The sequence below is a fragment of the Aplysia californica genome, unplaced genomic scaffold, assembly GCF_000002075.1.
Source record: "Aplysia californica isolate F4 #8 unplaced genomic scaffold, AplCal3.0 scaffold00071, whole genome shotgun sequence".
Lineage (NCBI taxonomy): Eukaryota > Metazoa > Mollusca > Gastropoda > Aplysiida > Aplysiidae > Aplysia > Aplysia californica.
Genome location: NW_004797341.1, coordinates 49,857 through 63,523, shown reverse-complemented (window position 1 = coordinate 63,523; position 13,667 = coordinate 49,857). Strand labels below are relative to the sequence as shown.

Genomic DNA, 13,667 nt, shown 5'->3' with positions numbered 1-13,667 from the left:
TAGTAGTAATAGTAGTAGTAGTAGTAGTAGTAGTAGTAGTAGTAGTAGTAGTAGTAGTAGTAGTAGTAGTAGTAGTAGTAGTACCTCACTAGCTGCGATAGTGATTGGATGTAGAACAGAAGAAGGTGTTAAGACAAAAATATCTCCCTAACCACACTCAAGATATTTATCGGTAACTGAAGATGCTTCACAGCCCCAATGACGCAATATAAATTATTCAGGAGGCGGGCTGCTTCGACCATGAAAATCAGGAGCAAGCCGGGTTGGGAGGATTACAACATCCCACTAAACAAACTGGGATATCGAATTAAGAATAAAAATGAATCTCCTCTTAGGGGAATCGAATTCGGATGTTCTACATTCAACGGCGAAATGCACAACTTCTACATCACAGACGATGTTTCAGTACAATTTTGTCTATGATTACCAAATATAACACACCATGAGATGGGTCACCTCCTGAAAATAGTGTGCTCGACTATCAACGCACAATATTATTATAGACGTTGCGCCGTCGCTGATGAAATGTTTGTTTCTTCCCTCCCACTCCATCTTTTAGTCTTCGAATAGAAGTTCTTATTTTGCAATATTTGCTCGCCTTGTTTGTTTTCACAAGGAAGGTCGTTCTGTTCAAACAGTACAAAACGCATAATTATACAGACGCCGCCTCCGGCATTTCTTAGTACAATTTTTTTAAACAGTCCAAATAAAAGCGTGGATTGTATTCCAGCGAACTAAGGTTTTCGGCTCGAAAAATAGCAGAAAAAACAGGAACGAGAACGAAATATTTGCTAGAAATTTCAATGAAATATCAAAGGCGAGCATATAAAAATCACTAACAAACAAATAATACCGTTCTGATGTAACCTGATTTTGCATTAACCTTTCAAAGTAGCCTACTTATTACGTAAAGTACCGTTGTTATTAATATTTCATACTGTGTATTATTGTGCAACAAAAGTCCATTTTTCTGACCGAGGGTTATGTCGCTCTGATTCTCATTTATGTAAGATTTCAAGCATCACTTTTTTTTTCACAACTATAGCTCAACTTACAACAGTAACTAAAGGAAGACATACAGGTGAAGAAATGGAAATAGATTGTGCACACCCTGAGGAGAGCCCCGACAAGCATCATAAGACTGGCTTTAACGTGGAATCCACAAGGAAAACGTAAGAAAAGAAGACCAAAGATGACATAGAGGCGAGTGGTACAAGCGGAAATGGAAAAGGCGGGGACAGCATGGAAACAGCTAGAAAAGTATGCACAGGACAGCTGGAGAAATGTTGTTGACGGCCTATGCTCCACTGGGAGTTTAAAAGGGCAAGAGAGAGAGAGAGAGGGGGAGAGAGAGAGAGAGAGAGAGAGAGAGAGAGAGAGAGAGAGAGAGAGAGAGAGAGAGAGAGTACAAGAGTAACTGTAGAATTTGCCCGAGAGCATTAATATTGTAATATGAGCACAATTAGCGTGACATTTTATTAACAATAAAACTAGCTGGTACATTGTGGCCAGCTCTCTGTAGGAGTGACATTCATTTCCTCCTTGTACAGAGTGCTTGTCAATAGTTCAGATGGTTCCGGGCCTGACTTCGATGTGAATAGTCTGGGTTCGATTCTTCCTTTCTTGAATTTGAATTTTTTAGAGAGTTTTCAAGACCACCGTCTCTTTTAAGTGTAGATATTTCACCCCCCCCCCCCCCAAAAAAAAAAAATTACCTCAACTGGCACAATTTATATTATTCAGGAGGTGGGTCTCCGACCATGAGTGCCAGGACCATCTTATGCTGAGAGGGATACGCCTTCCCAGCAAAAACACCGAGATACCCGATAACATTGCCCTCACCCATCGGGAATGGAACTCGGGCCTCCTGCGAGAGACAGCGAAGTACCTAACTGCTGCACCGTTGACATCGGTACGACCTTGGTGACTCGATACTATTGGTGGAGACAGCTGATGACCTCCAAAAGGTGGGGGGGGGGGGGGGGGCTCCAGTGGTCGAGAGGTTACGGTGTTCGCCTCACATTCCATGGGTCTCGGGCTTGAAACCTGACAGCGGCGGATTATTTTCTTCTCTAATATTCTCTCCTTCCACCTCTTTCCATCTCTCTAACCATGTTCTGTCATCTTCTTTCGTCTCCACTTACAGCACCCCCCTCCCCTCCTCCCAAATCGTGCCCCTTTCTTTGGGCTCCTGACTCTTTCTGCAGCCTTTCTACTGCTACTCCTTGGCTCCTTCTTATTGCTGTCTTTCAGCCACACCTCTGAATTAAGGGTAGGTAATATCTAACGCCTAGCCTTTTCGGATAAGGGCTGAAAATATCGGAGGTTCTTTGTGCAAGTTGCGTCTGTTAAAGAACTCTTGGTGGTCCAAGATCAATAAGAAAAGGCTTCGGCCACCATCCTGGCAAATTTTTAAAATCAATGCCTACCTAACCAATAATGTTTAATGCGTTTCGCGCGCTCATATGACCTTACGCAGTTGTGAGCGCCGTAAAACATTTACCAAAACAAAAATAACCCCGACTTAAAGCTTCTAAATAATAATTTTAAAGTGTTCATAGGAGCGCTCAACGTGTACCAAAGTCACCTAATATATTTAAATGTAATTAATTAGTTAAAAGACGACTTAAATACAACCAATATTATCAGTGAGTGTTTCTATCCATTTCCAATTATTAGTCCACGCCCGAGCGCTAAAGATCAAGTGATTTTATATAAAATAACAAACTACCAGGGTTGTTTTTTTTACGTAATAAAATTGGTTTGGCTTGGGGTTGGAACTTATATTAAGGGAAACAACTGTTAAAATAACCAAATTGACTATGGCGCGGAAGAGTGATTGGTTCCCTTAATGGTGATTGTTGTTACAACCACCGAATAATGAAAGAACATTGAGCAATTGAATCATTACGGTCATTCATACTTTTCAGCAGTAACAAAAGCAATGATAAGGTTAGAAGCAATAACAACAACAAAAACAAATACAACAACAACAACAACAACAACAGTAACAATAACAACTACAACAACAAAAGCATCAACAACAGCAGGAGCAACAACAACAATAATAATAAAAGCAGTAACCACACCAACAACCACAATTAAATCTAAAGCACTAACAACAACAACACCACCACCACCAACAACAACAACAACAACAACAACAACAACAACAACAACAACAACCAACATTTCTACCTAATCCTTGTACAAATCGTTTGAGGAAGTTGCTGAAGTTCCCCTCCAAGCAGTATGCACTGAAGCCCTTGAAATGATGGAAGAACGACACGGCGACATCCTTGGGATTCCTGTATACAAACACTATCTTGGCCTTCCCCTGAACAATGGAAGATGGTTATTATTATTGTAAGCACATGTTGGGCCGTTAGTGTTCGCTACCTCAGAGTTACAAACTTCTATCTGCTCAATACCTAGTTTTAAGAAACTTGACGTCAAATATTTTTAGTTTCACATAATTTTTATTGTGTCAAGCTTTTTTTAACGCAGTTCTTTCAATAGCTTGATAACGATTCCGAAAAGTCTTGCAATTTTAACAGAGCAGATAGAGCATTTGCTTTGTGACTTCATGGTCTTAGTAACTCAAAAGGGCCCAAAATGTTGGAATTTGTAATTCTGAGGTAGCAGTACGTCCATTTGTCTCAATGTTTGTCTTGCCTAATTCAGACCTGTGCATACTTTGGTCATACCAAACGCCACTATACCATAATGAACAAAAAATGTGCCTCGACGAGGTGGAATCATGCGCTCGACAATCTTTTAGCATATAATAGATATTAAATAATTTTAAAGCTCGTTCTTCTGTCTGGTTTTTGGCGGAAAAAATACCCATCTAATGTGAATAGAAGTTAAGATGTTTGCGATTGAAGGAGGTGGTGGTTGACGTGTGTGAGAGGTAAAATTAACAATTTTAAAAACGTGAGTTCGTCCTTGGAAAGTGGAAATTTATTTTGGTGCCCTTATTCAAAGTTTTTCGTAAACATCCACACAAAAATGTGTTTTTAAAAGGACATATTAAAAAGTGATTTGATCCAATCTGCCAGGATCTACCCGAGCTGGATGGAATACCGACAGACGCAAATTCAAGGTAAAAACGTTTAGACACAAAAAGGAAGTAACGTTCATTAACTTGAAGGCACAGCTACAGTCTATGCTCGAGTATCGATTCCCACCTGTAAGGTCCAATTTACAAGTACAGTCAAAGATAGAACATAACAAGATGGGCCACTCGGCCAAAAAAAGTGTCCGCCGGAAGTTTGCTCTTTGCTTCAGATGGCGCTGCAGTCTGATTTGAAGCTCTCTTTCATTTCTCCAGAAGAAGAATAGGAATTTAATAGCACCCCCTTGCGTGCGCAGATCGACTGCTGTTAATCAGCTGTTCGGGTTCGTTCAGTGCGGAGTTTTAGGGTTTTTTTTACTTTTGATGACCTTTCGCCTTTCATTCTAAAGTCAAATTAAACGAAGAAAACAGTCACCCTTTCCTCCAGAAGAGGTTTTTTGTCAGCGTAACCATTTTTAAAAAGCGTTCTTCCGAAATTTAAATACATATTTATTCAAAAACTTGTTAGTTTCACTTTGATTTTTTTAATACAAGTAGGGTAACTCTGTTCGCAAAGGGTGCGCATTTGTGAAGGGTGCGCCACCGAATTTTGCGGACACTTTTTTAATTGGCTCTAAGAGAGGAGTGGCCCCTCTTGTTATGTAGACTCTTTGGTACAGTTCATTGATCGACAAACTGTAGCATATCGAAAGAATGGCCGGCATCCTGTCAACCTCCCGGTAAAACTGAGCGTGAAAACGAGCAATCCTCTCGCTATCAAAGAGTTCTCAGTCCAACCACCAGATGTCTGGCGACGCCAGATATTAGCCGGCCGACAAACTGATTGCCTGACGACTAGGGAGAGGCTTCTTTGATGTTGCCCCAGACGGAGTTGAAAATGCATTCCAAAATTTTCCTAAATATTGATCAAATCAAAATAAATTTTTTAAAAAGATTTTCGTGATAGGCGACCCAAAATTAGTCAAAATCACGCGGGGAACATAATTTAATGCCCGATTACCATGTAAATGTGTGTATGTATGTGTGTGTTTGTGTGTGTGTGTGTGTGTGTGTGTGTGTGTGTGTGTGTGTGTGTGTGTGTGTGTGTGTGTGTGTTTTGTGTTTTGTGTTTTGTCAAGAACTGACACTTTAAGGATAAAAAAAAACTGTACGTCTAAATGGAACTTCTCTCGTCGACAAACTTTCAGTTCAACGGTGACCCAGATCTAGCGTCTGACGGTTAAACTGTCAGTTTGTCGATGAATGAACTGTACGTGTAAAGGGACCTTAAGAAGTGAGGAAAATTAAAGTAAAGTACCTTTCCCAAGAACACAACGTTGGGCTTTAGGCTAGAACCTTCAAACCCGCAACCTCACGATTACGAGTCCGGTAGTCTGATGAAATGGTGAAATCGTGTAGGTTTAACGCCCCGATCCCTATCAACACTATTGGGTTATTTAAGAAGCGAGACCTCCGAGTTTAACGTCAATCTCCTAAAGGACCGAGCCAAGAGGGAAATTCATGTAAACTGTATTTTCCAGGGACACAACGTCGGACCAAACTAAGGCTCCAGCCCCCGAACTCGCTATCTCACGATTACGAGTCAAGTATCCTCGCCACTAGACTTCCAACGCCATTCTGGTAACCTTACCACTAGACTACAGACGCCACATACTATTTATCATTACATTTTTATCGCCAGTACATAAACAACCTTCATCAAATCTGCCGGCATGTGCTCCGGACGTTCGTGGATGTTGAGGATCCTCGGGGAGGGCAGACCATGGAAGTATTCCCTCGAGTGGATCTCCACCATGCCCGTCTCTTTGTCCACGGCGTCAAGGGTGACTCTGTCGTCCAACAGGAAGCGAATGTTTTGCCACAGCCAGTGGCAGCCTGGGAGAGACCAAGGACTGGTTTGAAGTATCATGATAATAACATAATGATTTGAAAACTAGAAAAATAATTGGTCACTGCTCCTTTTCTGGTGGCTTGTGCCAAAATTGCATATAAATAAGCAATTATCGGCTACTTACTTACTTTTTACTTTTTCATCCTCTGTTGCCGTTAAGCGTCGAGGGGAGATGCAGTTTTCTATGGTAGGCCATCTCCGCAGCTCTTTCAGTTTTGATGTTATGTTTTCTTAGGGTTTCCGTGACACCCTCGACCAACTTTTGCGTGGCCTTCCTCTTCCTTTATAGCCTAAGTGCTTGGTGTTGTAGGCTCTAGAGGCTGGCTGGCCAGGTGACATGCGTAACAGGTGGCCACATCATTTTATCCTCTGTCTTTCTATGTAACGCAGGTAGGACTCAGTGTGGATAGCTGCTCTTACTTCTTCATTTCTCTGCCTGTCTCGCCTTGTGATGTTAAGGGTTTTGCGGAGGCATTTCATTTCGCATGCGGTGATTTTGCTTTCATTGGTATTGCTTAAAATCCAGATCTGGCACTGAAAACATAATGTTGGTATGAATATTGAGGTGATAAGCTGTCTCTTTATGTCCATGGAGATGTTTGGATGAGATAGAAGGAGTGCAAGCTGGTAGGTGACAGCGTTGGTTTTTTGAGTTCGCATTTCTATTTCTCTGTCTATGAACCCGTTTTCAGAAAAAGTGCTGCCAATATATTGAAACTCCTTCACCTGTTTCAGTTGTTTACTATTGACATGGATGTTCAAGGGACTATGATTTCGGCTCACTTCCATAACTTCTATTTTTGATGTGCTTATTTTCACGTTGAATTTCTCACAGGTGTTGTTGAGTTCGGTAGTGTGATTTTGGAGGCTTTGTTGGTCATGATGAATAAGACATTGGTCGTCTGCGAACAAAAATTCATTAGGCTTTCTGGACTTTGGTTTGCGTCTTTCGTTATTGTATCCATATATATTATAAACAGGAGGAGAGATAGAACGCATCCCTGTCGTACTCCAGATCTTACTTTGAACCAGTCTGTATTGCCTTCCTTTGCTCTTACTGAGCTTCTGCTGTTGGTATATAGAGCTCTGACATTATCTAACATTTGTCCTCTGATGCCATACTTTTCGAGTGTCTTCCAGAGTTTTGCTTGGTTTACTCTGTCAAAAGCCTTCTCCTGGCCTATAAAGACAAGGTTGGATTATTTGTTGGGTTCGATTGTTTTCTCGCATATCTGTCGTAATGCGAATACAGCATCTGTGCATCCTCTTCCCTTTCGGAATCCAAACAGAGCTGTGCTCAGATTTCTCTCTACAATATGTCTTATGCGCTGCTCTTGTATCTTTGCGAATTACCGGCTGACACTGATGATAATGTTTAAGCTAGAGACATGATAGCGTTATGATTTTATAAGAAGATAGATGATTAATCGATGATGATAAAAATGACCTTCTGTATCTTTCTGTGTTACTCTGCAGAAGCATGGACCTCCTTCTTCTTATCAATCTGAGTTAACAAAGGAGGTTGGCTGTCAAAAAAGATGGAATTGATATCTCTATAGCAAACGATATTGTAACTTTAATTGAAAAAAAGGGAATGTAGATTTTGAAATAGCTGTCTACCAATGAATCCCAAGCCCAATAGTCTGTTGTGACAGAGGAGACGCTCCCTTTTTAATTTGTTTTTTCGTGTTTTGTCCATTTCGTTTTCCTGGATGTTTGGAGTTCGTGTTTTGAGTTGCCCATTGTCTTCTGTTCCAGTGCAATAGTTCCCCATTTAAACATTTAACTAACAACTTGAATTCGCGCATTCATTCTTAAAAATTGAGAGAGTCGCGAATTCAAGTCGCGAGTGAGAAAAAAATCTCGAAAAAATGCGTGTATTTCAGTTTCTCGAAAGATTTTTTTTTTTAAGGAATAAGGTTGAGAAGTAGCACTAGCAGCCCTGTTAACGACCTTTCGCGTGTAAACACTTGCGCGAAGCATAATAAGAGGGGCAGTGACCAATTATTGTTTTAAGTTTTTTGTTGTTTTTTTAAAGTCATCATCATCGTGGTCATTGTTACCATCATCACTTCTCTTCCATCGCGGTTGCTTATTACTAATTGACCTCAATATGCATTTCGTGTTTGCTCTTTTAATTATTTGACTTTTTTTTCTTATTCTAGTAACGGGTTTTTTCCGCATTTTTGTTTTCTATGTTTTTTAATTTAAAAAATACAATAACTGCATAAGGTTCCTGGCATGTGTTAGCTTGATAATCAACAAATGCTTGAATGCAGAACAAATGTGGACCAATGCAGCACGAAGTGTGCTGTCGCATATTCCTGCAAAACAATTCTTGTCATCATTACATGCATAAAGCGTAGATAAGGGCTGCACAAAAACTATATACACGTATTATTATAGTCTGTTATGACACAGCAGTGACTGCATGCCAGAGTCACTTGTCATCACAGGCTTGAAGGGGTCGGGAAAATAAGGGGTTCTTCGAGTCACCTTGAGACCGCTTCGAGAAGAGGAAAAAAACCCAGCTGGGCTGTTATTATTCCGGTGATTAATATAACTGTTGTTCTCATGATGTTCCTTCTGCTGCTGCTGCTGCTGCTGCTGCTGCTGCTGCTGCTGCTGCTGATGATGATGATGATGATGATGATGATGATGATGATGATGATGATGATGATGATGATGAGGAGGAGGAGGAGGAGGAGGAGGAGGAGGAGGAGGAGGAGGAGGAGGATTATGATGATGATGATACGACTTCTGTTGACGGTGATAATAATAACTAAGCTTGGATAATTTGTACGAACCATCACTCTGGTTTAAACCCACCTAGTCCTATATTTCATTCAAACGCTATGTTGTGCGATCTCCCCCTTGACAGGCGTCGACATGCCAAGAACTCTATTTTTAGGAGAAAAAAATGCATAACCCAAACTAATGCTCTGACCCTGACCCTCCATTTTTCTGACCTCGACAATTATGTCCACAAACCCAGCACAAACACAACAGTCTATTGTGACGACAGAACAGTGCGTGCTGCTCTACTTAGCATGATAATTTCAGTTTCTGGAAAGCAATCTAAAAAAGAGTGCATTATGTAGTTCGAGAAGGTTAAGAAGGAGCACTGATAGGCTTGTTCACTTCCCCTGAGTCATTGACACCCACGTGAGGCAAGAACGGAGTAAGTGACCATATTCATATTATTCTTCTGGGGTTTTTTTTTCATTTTTTTAAAGCTTAAAAAGCTTTATTACCATTGTTAATGTTATCATTATAGCTATATTATTATATTATTATTCTTCTTCTTCTTCTTTTTCTTCTTCTTCTTCCTCTTCTTCTTCTTCTTCTTCTTCTTCTTCTTCTTCTTCTTCTTATTATTATTATTATTATTATTATTATTATTATTATTATTATTATTATTGTTATTATTATTATTATTATTATTATTAATGTCATTATTATTTGTATTATTATTATTATTATTATTATGTTGTGACGTTAGAACAGTGCCCATTGCTATGCTTTGCATACTTATTTCAGTTTCTGGAATTAGAAAGAATAACAGAAGGTTAAAAAGAAGCACTGGTAGCCTTGTTCACGACCCCCTGAGTCTTTGACACCCACGAGAGGCAAGAAGTTTAAGGGGGAAGTGACCAAATTGTTCTTCTGTGTTTAGTTGCTTTTTTTTTTTTGTTGCTTTTTTTCTTTTTTTTTTCTTTTTTTTTTTTTGTTTGCTTTTATAAAAATCCTTTTTCGTTTGTTTGTTGGAAGTGTCTAAGTAGACCTCAATTGGGGTCTACGTAGTCATGGTGGCAAGGTGCTCCCAAAAATGTTGGATTGTGACCTCTGACCCCTTGTTGAATTTTTTTAAGGAAGCGATAAGTGGGTCCAATGCCTCCCAGAAGATACAGTGGAAGAGGACAGGAGTTTAGCTAATACCGTACTGTAGGACAAACTTTTAAAGGTTTCTCTAAATTTGAACAGCTGTTAAAGAAAAGAGAAGAAAAACTGTTTGATGTAATTCAGGACTTTATGGACGCAGGGAAAAACAAATGAACAAATTTGCCACCTTCTAAACGCAAGAGCAGAATTGTTACAAGAGATAAAACTAGAAAATTAACGTATTTCATACACATAAAATGCCATTCCTTAATCTGCAGGATTACATTAGAGTGTAAAGTGGAGGGAATAAGACCTAGAGACAGATGATGATAGATTGGGGTCTACGGGAACCATGGTGGCTAGGTGCTCCCCAATTAGGGTCTACCTAGACACTTCCTTGTTTGTTTGTTTGTTTGTTTGTTTTTGTTGGGGGAGGGGTTGTTTTATCGTTATTACTGCAAACATTTCAATTGTCATTAATATTATTTTAACCTTATTATTATTTTGCCAATGTTGTCTTTATATTGATGTGTTCATTGTTATTGTTATTATTATTATTATTATTATTATTATTATTATTATTATTATTATTATTATTATTATTATTATTATTATTATTATTATTATTATTATATGTTGTGACTCCAGAACAGTGCCCATTGCTATACTTCGCATTCTAATTCTCTTTTCTGGAGAAACAAAATTTCGATTATTAAAAGGTTAAGAAGAAGCACTGGTAGCCTTGTTCACGACTCCTCTCAATTACTGACACCCATCTGAGGCAAGAAGGGAGAAGTGACGAAATTCTTCTTCTAGTTCTAGTTTTTGTTGTTTGGGGGAGGGGGCGGTTGTTTGTTGTTTTTGGTTTTGTTTTTGTAAAGTGTTTTACGGCGCTTGCAAAGGCATAAGGTCATATGAGCGCGCGGGACACACCCAATATTTTTAGTTGGTAGGAAATTTTGAATTTTTCCCGGGTGACGGCCGAAGCCTACTCTATCGATTTTAGACCACCAAGGGATCTTTAACGTGCGCAACGTGCACACGGGCCCTCCGAGATTTTTTGCCCTTGTCCGGGAAGGCTAGGTGTAGATCTTTCCTACCAGAAGATCAGGGGTTTGGCTGAAAGACAGCAGTGAGAAGAAGCGAAGGAGTAGCAGTAGAAAGGCTGCAGAAAGAATCAGGAGCCCAGAGGAAGGGGCAAAGGAGGTGAGGGGGTGGGGGTAGAAAGAGGAGACGAAAGCAGACGACAGAACAATGCTAGAGACCAGGAAATGAGGGGAAAGGAGACAAATTTAGAGAAGAAAATTTTTCGGTCGCTACCCGGATTCGAACCCGGGACCTTTTGAATGAGAGGCCAACACCTTAACCTCGAGAGCCCCGTTTGTTGTTTGTTTATTTGATGTTATTGTTTCTATTTCAAATCGGTATTATTACTTGCATTGCCATTACTATTTAATTACAGCCTTTTTATTATTATTGATGTCATTATTGTCTTAATCATTATTGTTTTAGTAGTAGTAGCAGCAGCAGCAGCAGCATTTGTAGAAGCAGCAGCAGCAGCAGCAGCAGCAGCAGCAGCAGCAGCAGCAGCAGCAGCAGCAGCAGCAGCAGCAGCAGCAGCAGTAGTAGTAGTAGTAGTAGTAGTAGTAGTAGTAGTAGTAGTAGTAGTAGAAGTAGTAGTAGTAGTAGTAGTAGTAGTAGTAGTAGTAGTAGTAGTAGTAGTAGTAGTAGTAGTAGTAGTAGTAGTAGTAGTAGTAGTAGTAGTAGTAGTAGAAAGAGCTTTTGTAGTAGTAGTGCTCGCTGTTATACTTTGCAGACTAATTTTAGTTTCTAGAAAGTGATTTTTTAAAAAGAGTTCTCCTCCTCCTCCACCTCCTCCTCCTCCACCTCCTCCTCCTCCTCCTCCTCCTCCTCCTCCTCCTCCTCCTCCTCCTCCACCTCCTCCTCCCCCCTCCTCCTCCTCCTCCTCCTCCTCCTACTCATCATCATCATCATCATCATCATCATCATCATCATCATCATTATCATCATCATCACCATCATAATCATAATCATAATCACATTCATAATCATTATCATAATTACCTGATTTAGGATAGGAGCACAAAAGGACGTCATCATCTCGCAGAGGAAGTGACGTCAGATTGATGAGTGTGTCCAGTTCAAACTTGTATCCCACCCCGGCAAAACGCCCGTCCGGCAGTCTCAGCATCTTCATGCCACAGCCGTCCTCGGCCACCACCCACTCTTCTGTCATGCTGGGATGGAAAGTTTAGTATTCTCCACCTGCCAAATATATGGGGTAAGTTTAATTTTCTATATTAATGATAATAATATTGAGAAGAGAAGAAGAAGAAGAAGAAGAAGAAGAAGAAGAAGAAGAAGAAGAAGAAGAAGAAAGCTAATTGCAAAACTGTAGTCTTCGCCAAAATCCCACAGCGTACGATCCCAGTGCGCTTAAGATCCCTCCGTTGCAACAAAACAGAACTTCTACTAAACAAAAATCACCCCTAAGATCCCGCTCTGAAGGGGTACATTCAGCTAAGATCCCACATTTCAGATCATGAATTTAATTTACGGGATAAAAACCCGGGCGGGCGCAGCTGGTCAACAGAGCAACGAAGATCTGTTATAGTTGAACTGCCAGTTGCAAACTCTCGTGAACGTGATAATGTCTCCGATATAAATTAAATCGTGATGAATCGGCACAATGTTTCCCTTATTTCGGATCACACCGAGTTGTGAACTCCCCGATGCGTTGGTTTACCCGAAAATATTGCTCTCGCATCTGAGCTCTCCACCTGTGCTTGCAATACAAGCAGGGCTCTTGTGGTCTAGAGGTTACGGTGTTCACATCTTATTCAATACGTCCCAGAGTCGAATCCGGACATCCTATGAATATTTTCTTCTCTCAAATGTTCTCCTTTCACCTCCTTTCCTGCTCTCTAACAATGTTCTGTTGTCTGCTTTCGAATCCATTTTCTGCTCCCACCCTTTCACCTCCTTTTTCCCCCTCCTCTGGGCTCCTTACTCTTTATGCAGCCTCTCTACTGCTGCTCCCTGGCTCATTCTTACTGCTGTCTTTCTGCAAAACCACTCATCTTATTGTAGGTAAGATTTAATACTTAGCCTTCTCGGACAACAGCGAAAAATCCCGGAGGCCCGTGTGCAAGTCGTGCATGTTAAAAATCCTTTGGTGGTCCAAAATCTATAAAGTAGGCTTCGACCGCCATCCAAGCAAAATTCAAAATTAATTCTTACCAAATTAAAAACGTTTACTGTGTCCCACGCGCTCATATAATGACCTTATGCAGTTGCGAGTGCCGTAAAACTCTTACTAAAGCAGAACAAAAAATGTGTCACACGCTGGGTGGATAGGACCTACAAATCCGCATCAGACGGGATAAAGTCGAAATGAGAACTTTTCAATGACCGTTGCTCCAGTGTGTTGTCTCTGTTCCCGAATGTACTGCTAGACATGAGTGGATTTTAATTGGCGCTGTCCATAGCGAGCTGTGGTGTGGTCACAACACAATGGTATGTTGGGACAGAGGGGGAGGGGAACTCAGTCAGAGATAGGAAAGCCATGACTAATTTTGAGCCGGTAAAAGTATGGAGCGACACGTTCAGCATAGATCTTGAGACACACAGTAAGATAATGTGCCAGTCGCATGCCATTGTTGAGATTAGCCTTCAAGATTGACCACTCCCTGCTCGCATTAAGTCATAAACCCACCCAGGGGTCACACGCCACCTCATAACAGAGTAAGGGGGGGGGGGGGGCATTTGATCGACTGTGAGTCTGAACATAGATCA

At 40.6% G+C, this 13,667-nt stretch overlaps 1 protein-coding gene across 1 annotated transcript; it reads right to left on the bottom strand.

Annotated features, from left to right (window-relative positions):
• Positions 1-3,198: 3,198 nt before the first annotated feature.
• Positions 3,199-12,131, bottom strand: LOC101859085 (sulfotransferase family cytosolic 1B member 1; the record flags this gene model as incomplete). Its single annotated transcript, XM_013080016.2, is given in 3 exon segments — positions 3,199-3,337; positions 5,772-5,953; positions 11,937-12,131. Coding segments are annotated over 3 exon segments (493 nt in total), but the record flags the coding sequence as incomplete, so codon positions are not given.
• Between the last annotated feature and the right edge of the window lie 1,536 nt (positions 12,132-13,667).